Genomic DNA, 16,370 nt, shown 5'->3' with positions numbered 1-16,370 from the left:
TGGTGGATTTTGGAAGTGTCCCTGAAGACACTGAAGTCAGCTACCTTGCCTCAGGAGTCTTTAATGGAAAAAGTTCTCTACTCATTTCTCGTGCTAAAAATAACTAAGAAACTGTTCAATGGACAAGGAAGAATAATACCATGTTTGTTTGGAGGGCAAACTCTGGAAGGCCAGCGAGGGCATCTAAAATGGAGAAAACAAACTATAAAATAGAATTGTAGAATCATTTTGGTTGGAAGAGATCATTAACCATTAACCTAACTCTGGCACTAAACCATGTCCCTAAGAACCTCATCTACACGTCTTTTAAACACTTCCAGGGATGCTGACTTGATCACATCCATGGGCAGCCTGTTCCAGGGCTTCACAACCTTTTCTGAGAAGAAATTTTTCCTAATAACCAATCTAAACCTCCCCTGGTGCAACCTGAGGCCATTTCGTCTCGTCCTATCGCTTGCTCCTTGGGAGAAGAGATGGACACCCTCCATGCTACAACCTCCTTTCAGATAGTTGTAGAGAGTGATTAAGGTCTCCCCTCAGCCTCCTTTTCTCCAGGCTAAACAGCCCCAGTTCCCCCAGCTGCTCAGAAAACTTGTTCTCCATTTCCTTGTGCTTCAGACTGGGCTGAGAATTGGGAGGGCACAGGGATGCTGTGGATGTGCACAAGCACATCTGCAGCACCTGCAGTGCTTTGGATTTGCCGAGCCCAGAGAGCAACCTCCTCTCCTGTAGGCCATGAGATAGGTTTGTGCATAGGCCCTGCATCCAGTCTACTGTCAGCAGCATGAGGCTTAAATTTGCTGTGTGCTAGCAACAGGCTCCTGAGAGTATAGGCCATGTGGAAGTCTCTGGAGCCTCAGACAGTGTGCTTTAAATCAGCCCCATATAAGCATCTAACCTGTGCATGGTTTGTGCAGCGGTCCCGAGCACTGGAGTAGAGCTTGGAGTAGACACGTCCCGTGGTAAGCCCCTCTCCCAGCACAGCCCCAATTTAAAGCCATCCTCCACTGTGTGATCCTGCCACAGAGAAGCAAATGATTTTGGACTGTTACTATTACCTGGAAATAAGCAGTATTTCATTACAGGGACTGGTACATGGAGTTTCCTGTTAGCTGCCAGCCAAAGGGTTGGTTCCTCCTGGTGGCACCTCTAAGCGCTCTCTGAGAGCTTGTCTCCACTACTTGAGATTTTCAGCAAACACCATGTCAGCGACCCCTCTATCATAACCCTTCACCTCTCGTGTTGTCAGAGAACTGCCCTGGGGAAATGGGTCCAAGGCGTGTGTACATATATGAACATGTTTATGTGCGTGTGCCTGTGCCTGTGCACACAGCTGTGTTTATGTTGCATATAGAAGAAAATAGGATTATTTATGTTCTAATCATGATGTATTCCCCAAGCAAATTATTTTCTGCACTGATTTATTGCTCTCTTTAGGCCTGCCCTTAAGCATTGTTCTTATATTTTGAGCCAGTCACATTTTTTTCCATTTGGAAATGGAAATCTTAAATGCATATTTAATGAAAAGAAACCCAACATTACTTAGAGGGAGGAGGAGTTTCGCTTCTCTGTTTTCCCATTTTATGTTTGTTTTCTTTCTCCCTTCTTTCCTTTTTCACCTATTTTATCTCTAAAAAAGGAAGGAAAACCAGTATCTGGAGAAAAGGCAAAAGCAATATTTTTCTCTCATTTTTCATTAAGAAATCAGAAAAATACAAAAGGTTTTACCCAGGAGAAGTAACTGTCATTTTCTGATTAGCACTGTTGTACTATTGATCTAAAGAACCCAGACAACAAGCCTATGTAAATTAAAAATGCTTGTGCACTATACAGAGCCAGCATTTCTTGGTATCTACAAAAGAAATGCCTTTTTGTTTTGTTTTGTTTTGTTTTACTTCATGGTGCTGTACAAAGCTTATGCAAGTGGCCTTAGAGCTTCATTTTCTTTTATCTCACAAATATAAAAAAGAGAAGTTCCCCCCACCCCCAGCCTTCTCTTGCTAGAGGACTTCTCAAAGGACTGACAAAAGCAAATCAGTTTTGTAGATTGCACTTAGAAGATACAGGAGAATAAAGATCTTTAACAAATTGAGCTTTTCTCCCATGTGTTGCTCAGGAGTTTTGATTCAAAAAAATCTCAGAAGAGTTTTTACACAGTCTGAATAAAAATTATTTTACAATCCCTTTTTTAAAAATCTTTGCCCCTTACTCCATTTTTAATTCCCCTCAGTAGTTCATGGTTCCTTTCTGTTTCAAGGCGCGAAATCCCTTCAGCTCTACTGCCTACATGACAAAAAGAGCAAGAACGAAGTGAGAGATTATGAAAAAATTGCACAAGAAAATAATCAAAATTTCTTTTTAAAAAAAGGTCATCCATCATTATACCATAAGAAAACAAAAAAACCCCAAAACATACACTTTTTTCCCCTTCTTATGGGTCACATCTATCAAGCAAGAAAAAAGATCCTGTGCTGTTCTATTTGTTTTCTAAGCTGGATGCACAAACTACCCTGAGCTGGAGCCTCCAGAGATGTTGTCACCATACAAATGCTGCCATTGAAGTGTAGGAGCCCCATTAGGGAAATGCCAAGGCAAAAACAATGGGGGGGGTGGGGGGGAGTGGGTAGGAAAAGCAACTAATAGCTAAATCTGGAAGTACAGCCGGGTGCTCTTAAATTAGAAACCTTTAGGTCTCCCACACAACCCTGTAAAATTGCAAGTTTGCTAAAGAGTTTTTTGAGCTGTGCATAGCTGCAGATATGCTTCTGCTCCTCCTCCAGCTTTGCTATCTGTTTCTTGCTAAGATTCTCTACGGCTCTAGGTGTCTCTTAACTCCCTAATGTCTCTCTGGGCAGTGTCTCAATCCTCGTCTCTCTCTCCTTCCAATTCTTAGTTCCTCGGTACAGTTTCAATCCCATATCTCGGCTGCTCAAGAGGAAAGAAAATTAGCTTAGTGGATTTCACCAATTCTCCATCAGCTGCCTCTATTATTTATCTCATTAAGAAAAAAAGCTTATCCATATGCATAATTAAAACACTGCAGTTTTTTCTTAGACACTTTCTTGTATCATTTTCCCTGCAGATTATTTTATTGTTGCTTTACAATATAGATAGAAGGTAATTTTCCCACATACAGTGTTGCTTGGCCCTGAATCTGGTGAGTTGTCAATTTTTCCCTATTCACAGCTGAAAATAATTGTTCAGAAAAGATGGTCAAACTCCAGTCTGAGAGAACTAGCACAGTATTTGAACACACCCTTGGCAAGGACTAGTCCACAAAGGCTGTGTTCTGCAAAAACATGTATCTTAAATGCATGTATAACGCCTGTATCTTAAACACACATAATTTAGATGCACGTAAGGAAACAGATTACCTCATCAGATAGGTGGGTAGTTTTTCCCAGGATCGGTGATTTGTTGAATGTATCATTAGAGATAATGAAGGGAGAGAAGTGTCTGCTCTCTTACTGGACAATGCACAAAGCAAATTTCTTGCAAAATGGGAATCTCCAGAATACCTACAACAGTCACCGTGCAGACTTTGAGGTTGCTGCACACAGGGAATTCCTATTACCATATTTAGTGGGAGGAAAAGAATAACCATCAGTTACTGTTTTCCAATTCTTTCCCCGTTAAGACTAAAATTAATCTTGTTTTGAAACTCAAATGGAGCACAACTGTTGTTGTGCCTATTGTTTCATAACGTGAAAGATCATGAGAAATCAGATGCTTTGGGGTAAAAGCCTCTAGAGGTCACCAGAACCTAATTAATAAGGCATTGCTGAACCCATCTGTGAAGTGTAAATTGCTTTGTTTTGATTGGGACTCTCCACCTCTGCAGCACTGGGTCTCTGTTCTCACAAGGAATCCAGGCTGTCCTTAAAAATGTTTGCAAACCCACACCCTCCAGCAGAGGCTTGGCCATGCAGAAGTCAACTCCCCTTTTGGGTGAGAAAGCCGAGTCACCCGCTTGGCATCTTCTCCTCTGCACGTGTTTCCAATCTCACCTGAGTGCTTCTGTGATAAAACCTGCCCTGACACAGCTGTAAGTCTCTTGTGCCCCATGGGCGACGTCTTTGCCACACCTTTATAAGCCCAGGGAATGCCATGAGTATTACCAAAGAGAGAGGGATGCCAGTTTTTTCTCTCATGCTGATGCATGAAAGCAGTAACTCCAAAGGGAGTTATATCCACAGGCTGAGCATGCTGATGAGGTAATTGGCAAGGATTTTTCTACGTACGTTTTTGCTTTGCAAATTATGATCTGCAAACATGTGGAACCCTGTAAAGAGTAAGGTTTCCTTCCAGGTCACTCAGTGGTATATCTACAGGGAAGGTTTCGAGAAGAGCTACAATTTAATTATAATTAAGTGGTTGTCAAGAGGCCAGAGACCTCATCTGCTTCATGCAAGAGCAGAAGGGAAAGCTCATGAAATTTTCCTGGCTCTCTTTCCAGGGTTTAGGAATGAGCCATGCTCGGGAGAAGGGAGCTGGGTACAGCTGAGGGAGAATATTTATTTCAAGACAGCAAACAGAAGCTGGTCCTTTCAGGAGAAATTCCTCTGAAGCGAGCAAAGGTATTTATTTTGGGAGCAATCACTGGAATAGAGGCCTGTGGTGTCTCAGCAGATGGATTTTTGTCTCCTCTGAAAAGCCAGAAGAGTTGAATACAGATGAGCAGCCTGTGCTTCGCTGGGATGCTGAGGATAGCATAAGGGAGATGCTGTGAGGGGATTCTAAAAAAGATACAGGATACTGTAGGCCCAGGGTGTTTCTTTAGAGACCCAATGGAGTTTTTCTGCATGAACATCAGGAGGTGAGGCTTTGCCCTGTCAGGAGCCTCTGTGGTAGCTCTTTTCTGTGGCACTTCCTTTGCCTCAGTGGAAGCAGGTGGTTTGCACCCCTGCTGTCCTGCTCTGGGAGCAGCACCCCACAGTAATAGGATCGCCCTGAGTGTGTTTGCTGGGGATTAGCAGGCATGTTATTTTTGCAAACTGGAACTGTGACACTGCAGGCTGGCTGGAGAATAAATGTTGGTTCCTAATCCCATGCAAAGCCCCAGAGAGGTCAGCAAGACCGTAAACAGAGGTATGTGCTCACCTGAAGAAGATCAGGATTATTTTCATTGTAGCATATCACTCCTCAAGAGGAAATGCTCAGATGAATCCTATGACCATACTTTATTTTCTTTCCCTTTGAAAGATGCATAGATAGAGGTAGGGGCTTCCATTCTTTATCTGTTCCCTTCTCAAGGTGGGGTCCTAGGGAAACCCTGCTGCTTCTTCCCTTTCTGCTAACAGCAATCTCATCAAAATTTCTCCCTGGCTACCATCTGTAGCAAGCAGAACACCACCTATTTTGCTGTTTACAGTGCAATTAACCTTTAGCAAATTAGCCTGTGATTGTCATGAAAGGATTAATTAAGGCAACACACCCTTGACTTATTCCCTCCATGCAAGTAGTGTGCTGCATTTACAGCAGTGTACCCATGAGTCTGCTAAAACCCTTCCAGAATCAGGGGGGCATAGTTTTTAACCTTTCTGCATTATCCCAGCAAATTTGCCAGCCATGGGGATATGTGCGAGGAGGGGCTTCGACAGACACAGCCCTGTGGAAGCAATTACAGTGATATAAGACCTGGCCTTCCCCAGCAGTGTGGGTGCTTCCCTATTGCTGGATGTCACTGCCCTGGTAGCAAGGCTGTGGGGCTATGCCTCAGCCATCTCAGCTGCCTGCTGTGATTTAAGCAGCCAAAGAAGGAAGTTGCTGTCAAAATATCAGGCTGGGATGTGCAGCAGCTGTGGTTTGGAAACATCCCCTATTTTGCCTAGCACTGTCAGGCTTCCATCCAGATTTCTGTGCACATGGCCAGGAGGCATAATGCATGTACCCTGGGGCTTCCTGAGAGCCTTAGACACCGGCCCGTGTACAGCAGAGTTGATCCGTGCAGATGTGCAGAATGTGCCGGGGTTATCCAGACATCCTTGCGCTTGCTGTGCAGCCTTGGAGAACCCTCAAGGTAGATGAGCCAGTTCCCCCAGGTCTAGCACAGCCTGAGTTCTGGTGGGAAAAGAAGCCTTGGCTGGGAAAATCCAGCACGCTGACCCTGCCTCCATGTGGCTGTGAGTCCTGCCAGAGAGGCAAGGCAGCCAGTAAAGGGAGTAATGTCTGAAGCCAAAGCAGCTGCAGTCACCACAGATGATGTACTGAAGGCCAAAATCTCAGGACTCGAGGCTGCACCAGAGAACAGCTGCTGCACAGCAGCGCTGTTGGAGGCAGTGCTGGGCAATTCCTATAGTGGTGGTGGTAGAAAACAGTCTGCCTTAGCTGATTGAATTATTTGGTATACTGCTTTTTGTAGAACTTGTTTAGAAACTGCTAATATAGAAATTGCTTAGCATAACTTCTGCAAACTGTGAATCTTTGAAACTTTCTGCTTCATAAAGTTAAAAAAGAAAGGGCTGGGAGTCTTCAAGATAGAAGATAAGGGGAGCTGTGTCCCTGGAGTTGAGTAAAGGAACAGCACTGCACCTAACAGAAGACTAAACAGAAGAATGTGTTGGCTGTTGTCAGGAACTGATTTTTCCAGCTGCAGGTGGAAAATAGCAGCTGAAGGTCAGAGCTTTAACTGACAGTCTGCCTGACAAAAATGAAGAGATCCAATGAAGAGCAGGGAGACCCCAAACTCTGATTTTGCAGTTGGCTCAGAGTTATGTATGGGGCAGTGGGGGGCTTGGACTGTCGGGGTGTAAAGGTCTATGTTTTTTTCCTGCTGAGAGTCCCTCTTCAGGAGGCACCCAGCTCAGCTGCTCTATGCTGAACCTTGCAAATAAAGTATTTATTTTAGAATAATTTCTGGAATCTATGCCTGAGTCTCTGCTATGGGAAAGCTGGGGAAAAGGAACTTCTCTAACAGTAGGCAATGCTTTTGTCATGCTGTTGGCAGCCCCATGTCTCACACTGTGTCATCCAGCGTGGGCTTGTCCTGCTGCACCTCTGCCACGGCCACCTCCTCCTCATGCAACAAAATCCCCTACGGATGGGTTCTGGGGAGACAGTGTTGGCCTGGGGGTTAGTGAGGAGGGGAACAGCCTCGTTTCAAGCTATGGCACTGCCTCTACCTCCTAGAAGTTTAACAGAATAGTGACCGCTGGTAGTGCCCAACAATCGTATTTCTCCAGCACCAAGATGCAAAAGGCACCACACATAGCAACACTGTTCTGATGAACCCTGGGCAGTATGTTTTAATTGCAATCAGGTGTGAACCACTTACTTACATTTCTTTAGATCCCTGAAATTTTGAAGGCACAGCTAGATAAAATATTTAACCTTATTATGAGTTGAGTCCATGCTTGGCTGGGTCAAGTAATACAGTGCTGTTATTCCTTAATGATTAAAGCTGTTTCTTATAGCAGGAGAAATCAATTATAAAGTTACATCATCATTGATGCAGCTCTGTCATCTATTGGCATGTCTTCTCTGGGATTCCCAAACTCCATCAGGGCTAGAAAACATGGAAGGCTTTTACAACTGGGAGCGTACCCTAAGGAAATAAAAAGCACATACAGAGATGAGACCTAGACATGTACTATTCCCAACCTTCTCCTGTTGTTCTCTGATAAAAAAACCACATTAGAACCAGCTTGGATGGTATCATCCAAGTGGAACCCTGGGCAGGCAGCATGCTGTGATCCTGAGGTGCACATAAACACAGCCTGAGGTGATACAAACAGGTAATAACCGTTCAGCGTCACTGGAAAGGCTGAAACAGCATCTTTTGGGATGACAAACTCAGAACTCTTCACCCTGTATGGATGTTTCTAACAATATTCAGAAGATCTAAAAAGCTGGTAGGGAGGAGCAAAGGATTATTTTGGTTTCAGCCTGACCCTCTGTGTTGCAGCAACACCTCTGCAGCGGGGCAGCTGAGCAAGCCCACAAGGTGACTGAGGGGCTGCAGCTTCACGGACGGTGACAGCAGCACACAAGGCTGCACCATGGATTAAAAATAAAATGAATACAAAGTACAGTTGATACAGGATAATAAAATGAATGAGTGCATGTTACACAACTGCTTATCTTCTTATGTAATTGGTTACTAAGTCCTTTATTTGATTTGCTACAAAGAACATAAAAGAGGAGTGACCAAGGTAATTTGGTGGATATCTGGGCACTATTTGGAAGTTCAGGTAGTTCCTTAAAGCTCTAGTTCTTGTCAGAGCAAAATCTAGCAACACTCCAGCCCCCACAACCAAGGCCAGCAGGAAGCATAAATCAAAGTCTCTAGTTATTCACTCAGTGTATCAATGTAAACCAAAATAAGTGGCAGTTTGTTGTAATCCATCAAGGTGCAATAGGTCAAACGGGACTGAGGTTGAGAAGGTGGCGTGTCAGCTGTTTGTTGGGAGGGATAGTCACCTCCAGCAGATGGGGAGGGTGGACAAAACTGGCTGTGCTCGTCTCTTTACCTGCAGTGGCTGAATCTGACAAGGATTGTGACTCAGAGCCCTTAGTTTTAGGATTTTTTTGCCTGTAATGAGTGGTATGACTTCCATTTGTTCTGGGAAGCCTCATGTGGGAAAGCTCATCTACCTGTCAAGGAAAAACAGAATGCTCTGCTGCTTCTCAGTTCAAGGCAAGGAGAACATTGTGTGTATGGGCCTACACTGATGAGCTTTTCTTCATTTCCAGTGAGTCAGTCTGAAGTCAAATAAGTCCATCTCCAGCGAATTGGGTCATCAGCACTGACCTCTTTGGGGAAAAGGGCCTCTGATGCTGAAACCTAACCAACTGTTAAAGCAGTTAAGGCACTTTTCAATTCCCCTTCCAGGGCGTAGTACAAGTTGATTAGGAGCACTAAGACGATTACCGCTGCTTTGCATTCTCTCTCAAATTATGCCCTAATTAATATAAAAATCTGGCAAAGGCAGCTTAGGGTGGCTGCAGGGTCTTCCTTTTCAGTCACTTCCTAACGTGAAATCTGTAGCTGTTAAACTGCACAACACAGAAATCTTAAAAAAATGTATGATCAGCCAAGGAGCCTCTTTTCTGCAAACAGCATCTTCAGCTGGGCTCATTAAGGAAGGTTTCGGCATGATGGCTTATTTTAGGAACAGCTCTCGGCCCGAGGAATTGGTTGTTTACGCAAGGTCTCCCAGGCAACAGGCTATCAGCCCTCCGAATTTTTAACCGGTAATTGCCTCAAAAAACCAAAACCAAACAAGCAAAAAACTGCACCACAGAACAGAACAAAACAACGGAGCGATGACCTGTGAGACACCCGGCGGGGGCGGTTCCCCCGAGCCCCTCAGAGCCGCGTCAAAAGCCGCCGGGCAACCGCCTCAGGTTCCCGCCCGGGCTGGCGCCTCCGCCCGACACGGCGCTCCCCGGGTGGGGGTGTGGAGCGAACCCGCCCGGCTCCCCGTTGCCGCCGCCGCCTCCGCCCGGCACCGCCAGGTCAGCCCGGGCCGGCCCCAGGGGGACCCGAGGACGCGGCGCCTCCGGGTGGGCGGAGCCGCCCGGCCCATGACGTCACTGGCGGGGCGGGGCCGAGCGCAGGAGCAACCCCACCCCCTCCGAGGGCTCCGTTACCTGGCAGCGGCGTGACGTCACGGCTGCGCGACTGCCGCCCGCTCGCCCGCCCTCCCCGCGCCGGAAGAGCCTTGGCGCCGCGGTGACGTCGCCGCTTCCTTCTTTCCCAGGCAGGCCGCGGAGGAGGTAGGAGCCCGGCCGCCGCGTCCCTCATCCGCCGCCATCCCTCATCCGCCGCCATCCCTCATCCGCCGCCATCCCTCATCCGCCGCCATCCCCCCGAACCCGCGGCGCGGTCGCCGCCGCCGCCCGCCCTGGCGCTACCCCGGCTTTGCTCCGCGCCTCCCTCCCGCGCGGGGGCGGCCGGGCCGCTGCGATGCGGCCCGGGCTGTGAGCTGCGGCCTGGGCTGTGAGCTGCGGCCCGGGCTGTGAGCTGCGGCCCGGGCTGTGAGCTGCGGCCCGGGCTGTGAGCTGCGGCCCGGGCTGTGAGCTGCGGCCCGGGCTGTGAGCTGCGGCCCGGGCTGTGAGCTGCGGCCCGGTGCGGCCGGGCCGGGCGTTACCGGCGGCGGCTGTGGGGGGGAGGGGCGGGTGCCGGGGCTCGGCGTTGCTGACGGGCGCCCGCCGCCCTCTGCCCACAGGGCGCCATGGGCCGCGTGATCCGGGGGCAGCGGAAGGGAGCGGGGTCCGTGTTCCGCGCACACGTGAAGCACCGCAAGGGCCCGGCCAAGCTCCGCGCCGTCGACTTCGCCGAGAGGCACGGGTACATCAAGGGCATCGTCAAGGTACGGCACGGGGCGCCGACCGCGGGTGCCTCGGCGGCCTCACCATGGAGCAGCCCGGGCACCAGTCCCGCTGCGCCCCGCTTGGGTGCGCGGTGTGAAGTCCTGTCACCCGTGCTGAAAGCCGTTCTGGTTCTTGCTTGTTCAGGTTTCTCATGTTTTGCTAAAGCCTGGTTCCTTGAATTGCTGAACCGCTTTGGGTTTATAACAGCGTGTTAGTAAAGAAAGTGGCAGCACATAGGCGTCAGTACGATTTTCTGTGAGAGCTTTGCTAATGTAGCAATACCAGTGTACTTCTATATCACCTGAGATCTCTCAGTACCTCATGAAACCTGGGTGGGGAGAGTTGTGCCCATAGCTGGTTGCATCTTTAAGAAAAAACAAAAAAAGTTCCAACAGTGTTCGTAAACACTGATTAGAATCCATTGTCATAACTCTGAGCAGCAGGGGCAAGGCAATACCTTTATGTGGGGTATGGTAGAGTGTTTCAGGTATGCTGTAGGGTTTTTTGGGGTGTCAGCAACTTAGACTGCAAACAGGACCAGTGGGTATGTGGCTGGGTGCTCTGAGCCTTTAAGAGCAAGGTCATCTTCAGGCTGGAGAAAGAACACTCTTCCCACTTACTGTAGGTGAGTTTGGTAATAAAAGGTAGGCAGGCAGTTACTTAGGACATGGGGATTTTTGCCTGATAGGGTTGAAAACAGCAGAAAAAACATTAATGCTGGACATCAACAACATCTGTGTGTTCCTAGAGAACAGACATATCTGAAAGAGCTTTAATTACTTAGCTGTAATCTAAATGCATGGTTGTGTATTGGAATATTAATGTACTATAGGAACAGCATTGACATTTTTCCAGGAGAAAAAGAAATGGTAGCTCTGTGCTTCCATATTTAGAGACTTATATAACATTGGTGTACTTAATATCAGAATGTTAGAAATGCTTCAGTTTGAAGAAGACACTTGGAGAAGCTGCTGTTTGTGTCCAACTTTGTCTCCACTCAAGGGTGATCAGGCAGCTAGTGAAAGTGAATTGCTTAGTACGGAGAGACCTGATATCTGCAGAATGTCAGGAATAAAACAGTTCAGCATGTTAGGAATAAAACCATTAGTTTCAAGCAGCACACTTAACTAGAGTCATTGATTTATGATACAGATATTTGAGGTTGTATTCTTACAAATGTGAATCCTCAGCTCATTCATGTCAGGAGAAATTAAGATCTCTCCGAGAAAAGGGGACCCTAGTGAGAATTATCTCAGCAGTAGTCATCTCCAGTTTTTCTAGTTCTTCCGTTTCTGCAGAACCCGCAACAAATGCGGTATCCTTTTCTAAAGCACATCTGCGTTCCAACAGGACATCATTCATGATCCCGGCCGAGGCGCTCCCCTTGCCAAGATTGCCTTCCGTGACCCATACCGGTTTAAGAAAAGAACCGAGCTTTTCATCGCCGCTGAGGGTATCCATACCGGTCAGTTTGTGTACTGCGGCAAGAAAGGTGAGTTAGGATGAGAAGCGTGTTGCATGGGCAGGTTCAGAGGGCTAAGGCGAGTGTCATTTGCATACACAGAATCAGAATGTTTGGGATTGGAAGGAACCTCGAAAGATCATCTAGTCCAATCCCCCTGCTGGAGCAGGAACACCAGGTTGCACAGGAATGTGTCTGTGTGAAGTTCAGGATGTTTAAGTGCAGTGGTGAGCTCTCACAGCTTCCACTGGTTTCAGGCAAACCTAGATTTTTTTTTTTCCTGGAGATGACTGTCTCCTCAAGCAGCCTGTTTTGATTAACAAGCCTAATTGCAGTTCTTGTCTTTAAATTGTCCTATCTAGAATCCCATTTTGGCTGCCTTTCAGAATGTTTCAAGTCAAAAAGTGCCTGCCTGTTGCTGCTTAAGTGTTTATGTGGTGCCCCCACTTTCTGTGCACAGAGACACATGTTTTATAGAATTGCAATTTACGTACAGGAGCCTGAATGAAGCTGTAGATGATGTGATTGCTGTTTGCAGCTCAGCTGAACATTGGCAATGTCCTGCCTGTGGGCACCATGCCAGAAGGCACCATTGTGTGCTGCCTCGAGGAGAAACCTGGTGACCGTGGAAAGCTGGCCCGTGCTTCTGGAAACTACGCCACTGTTATCTCTCATAACCCAGAAACGAAGAAGACCAGAGTGAAGCTGCCTTCTGGCTCCAAGAAAGTGATTTCTTCTGCAAACAGAGCTGTTGTTGGTAAGAAGTGACAACTGTGAACTTGCCACTGAGTTTATATACTGCTAAGCAAGCTTTCAAGTGGGGCTCCAGTTCCCAATGCTGCCTAGAAGATAGTGTAATGTACAGGTTGGAGTTAGGGTTATGCACAGGTACAGTCTGTGTACAGGTGCCTAGCATGGATATATTATACTTTGCTTTTGTTAATGGGAACTTAAACTTGGAGATAGTTTGACCTAGTGAGAGGACAGAAAAGGAGATGCTGATTGTCCTCAAGTTGTGATGGAATCACTCAGCCTGCAAAATCTGCAGTCCTCTGGGAGGAACATCTGCAGAAAATGACATTGATGGCTGCCTGCCTTTGATACAGTGACTAAACCTACAGGAGTAGTACTTCAGGCTCCTATAGGTGTTGTCGTTTATGTGACGTATTCTGGAAGGTCTGACAATGTATAAAAATACCATTGTTAAGAAGGAAACTTCTTACCAGGTTTGTTACACACCTAACTGACAGCTGTACTAGTTTTCTGACATTTGATGTAGTCCTGGGAAAGCATTAAAGATGCAAGCAGAGAGAGAGCAACATTAGACTCAAACAGTTTTATTTGTCTCTGTGAGACAGAAGTTACCAAGTGTCCTTACATCCAAATACAAGACATCAAAATTAATAGTCTGTGGTCTGTTACTGTAGTAGAATTGAATAAATACAGAGATAACTAGCTATTAAACCTCGAAGGGCTCTAAAGGCCACTGAGCTCTTCAAATTCACACTTTCTTTAGTGGTAACACTAGCAAAACTTCTTTTTTCTGAAGACATTCTAGCAAAAAATGGGTAATGCTTTAGAAAAAGCACTAAATCCTATATGTATGGATTGAAAAGTTGTAATTAAAGTGTGTGCCTCCTTGCGGATCACTTGATGTGTGGCGAGTAGCGTGAGCTTCATCTTCTGTTTGTTGGCTGGAAAACACTGGATGAACATACAGTTGGGTTACTTTGCAGTTAGTCTTCAGAAGCCTGTTCCTAGACCTTGAATATTCTTAGGAATTAGCCTTGTTCTTAATCTCTTCCTTTCACACTTGTGATCATTCCTGTAATTTTTTTTCAGGAATTGTTGCTGGCGGAGGTCGTATTGACAAGCCCATCCTGAAGGCCGGCCGTGCCTATCACAAATACAAGGCGAAGAGAAACTGCTGGCCGCGTGTCCGTGGTGTGGCCATGAATGTGAGTTGACTTGCACTTAGAGTTTTCACTTCAATTTTTTACAGTTTAGAAAGAGTTTGTTTGATATGGGGAGCAGTCTGGCATGGGTCTGGAAAGCTCCACAGACTACCCTGTGATTGCACAGTTAATTAGGGTAGTTAGCAGCACTTCATGGTTGCTGCACTGTATGAAAAATGAAGCAGTTAAATTTTTTTGTTCCCTTGCATCAGTTTACTGCTGTTTAACGTCATTACTCATTTTTGTTGTTTAATTGTACTGATGACTTGATTTCCTTTTCCACAGCCTGTAGAACATCCCTTTGGCGGTGGTAACCATCAGCACATTGGCAAGCCTTCAACCATCAGGAGGGACGCTCCTGCTGGGCGCAAAGTTGGTCTCATCGCTGCCCGTCGTACAGGCAGACTGCGTGGAACAAAGACTGTGCAGGAGAAGGAGAACTGAAGACCCCATGTGGAGTTTACAGAATAAATTTTTCAAACATAACTCTTGTGTGAAGCTTAACTTAAGCTGTTGTTGTAGTGTGGCTAAAACAGGGATAATATTCAACAGGGGAAGGTTGTGAGTGGAGATGAAGTTTTTTTTCCCCTGCCTTCAAGAGCAGGAGTTCTTTCAGCCAGCGCTTTCACTCTGTAAGCTGGTCTTACAGGCTGGAATAACAGTTTATGTAGAAGCTCTTGTCCCCAGGTGACATGTTAACACCAGCCTAGTTTATGTGGTTCCTTAGGCTGAAGTAATTCCTTAGTTAGCTGGTTTAATTTAGGAAACAAGCTGAAATGGTTAAAGGGTGCTCAGTTTTTGAAGTTTATAGACCCTAGCACTTGTTTTTCATTTTTTACCTGTGATGTTTCTTTGGAGGAAAAGCCTGTGAGAGTTTTAGAACTCTACAGAGGTGTTTCAGCTACTATTACTGTCAAGTTGGGGTTTCCTTTTTGAACTCTCAAGCTTCAACTGAAGTGAAGATCCTTCCCTCCTGAGCAAAACTCAAAAGTTTGAAGTATTATGCAACCTGCCACCTTTCCTCATCAGTGTTCAGAAAGGGCAAACGGCTTTAAAAATCTCTCCTGTGTAGGTGGTTCAGCAAAGGGGGGGTCCAGCTTTTCATGGCAGGACAGCATGATGTGCTGCACTAACACAGGTGATGGCACTAATGCTTCCCGTGAGGAAGCTGTGTTCTCCTACAAGTGATTGTCCTGTGAAAAGCTGGCATGTTGGAGGGGTGGGGAATTAGATAAAAGGTATGGGAGCTTATTACAAAATGGCTTAATTCACAGCCTTCCTGAACTGGCCTTTGGAGGTAAAAAAAAAATCTACCAAAGCAGCTGGAACTCAAGTTCAGTTCTGAGCAGACTCAAGCCAGGAGTCCTGTTCATGTTCTGCAGCACCTCTGGCTTTGCTGGAGACCGCAGTGCTGAGGGCACCACTGCAGCTCTGCTGCTCTTTGCAGTGGTAGAGGGAAGTGGTCAGATCCCAGGTGGCCTTTGGTCATCTCATTCAGCCTGTTGTGATAACTCCTACAAAGCCCGAAGTGCTACCAGAAGAGGTGTGGATTCCTCAGGGGGTGAGATGTTCCCAAACATGGCAAAGCAAGGATCCTTTGGAAGACATGACAAGGTGGAGGGAATACAAAAGCAAATTCGCTCCTCTGAGCAAAAGATTCTTTTCCCTAAGGGTGCAGGGTAGCTCATGCAGCAACCAAAATGCCCGTGACACACCTGCACGTACAAGTATGACCTTATATTGAAAAGAATCCCATGGAATGTGAAGCAAGAAGTTATTTTCCATATCCACTCACAAAAATAATACTGTAGCTGGCCACATGCATCTAGGGAGGAAAACATAATTAGAAAAACCAACCACACTCCTTGAAGAAACACAATATCACATTTGGGGAAAAAAAAAAACCTAAAAAGCAATACCTGCCATACCATCAGAGGTTGTGAAAGTTCATGTCTCATGTTTTTGCCATGAGGTCAGGAGCTCTTGCTTATGTGCCTGTATGCTGCTGGCATGGATTTCAATTTTACCCACTCTCAAACAAGATCAGAAGAAAAACAGTTAAGTATTTAATCTTCAGATGACCACCTTGACAAGAACCAAGTTAAGAAAGATTTCACAATATGTTCAATACAGACATTTTTTTGCATGAAACCTGTTCTTTCAGACCATTGGTACAAAGAACTTTCAGAGCAATTTGCGTTCAATGCATCTAAAGGATTGCAGAAGCTGTGGGTTCCATCCACACTTGGGTTTGTTGGCTCCACATATTTTCTAGGGAAGGGGTAGACTCTTACTGACACCACTTGCTGCCTTGGTCCCAGGCTCCAGCAGTAGCCACAGACTGTCCCCCATTCACAGCCAACAGCTGGAGTATCGGTGCGCTAAATCTACAGGTATGGAATAATTGCATAAATAAGTACCATATTGTAGTGCTGAAGGCAGCTACAAACGCATTTAATGTAAATATATAGGATGCAATTCTAAATATCACTTTAAATTCACACAGCAGTATGAAGATTTTGAAGATGTGAGTCCATTCACCAAATTAAGAAATAACTGCTCATGGCAACTAACTGTTATTAAAGTGTAGGCTCTTGTTGTAAAGTTTGCTACAAAGTGGAGGCTTATCTTTTGTGTTT

The 16,370-nt window shown here is 46.1% G+C and overlaps 1 protein-coding gene across 1 annotated transcript; it reads left to right on the top strand.

Moving 5' to 3' along the window:
- Positions 1 to 9,597: 9,597 nt before the first annotated feature.
- RPL8 (ribosomal protein L8) lies at positions 9,598 to 14,217 on the top strand. The gene is made up of 6 exons (XM_080363647.1): positions 9,598 to 9,717; positions 10,170 to 10,313; positions 11,665 to 11,806; positions 12,315 to 12,533; positions 13,619 to 13,734; positions 14,017 to 14,217. The coding sequence occupies exons 2-6, from the start codon at positions 10,176 to 10,178 to the stop codon at positions 14,173 to 14,175; spliced, it is 774 nt and encodes a 257-aa protein (XP_080219773.1). The 5' UTR covers positions 9,598 to 9,717; positions 10,170 to 10,175; the 3' UTR covers positions 14,176 to 14,217.
- The last annotated feature ends 2,153 nt before the right edge of the window (positions 14,218 to 16,370 follow it).

The sequence above is a fragment of the Nesoenas mayeri genome (genome assembly GCF_963082525.1).
Source record: "Nesoenas mayeri genome assembly, chromosome: 1".
NCBI classification, from domain to species: domain Eukaryota; kingdom Metazoa; phylum Chordata; class Aves; order Columbiformes; family Columbidae; genus Nesoenas; species Nesoenas mayeri.
This window is presented reverse-complemented; position numbering and strand designations above follow the sequence as displayed.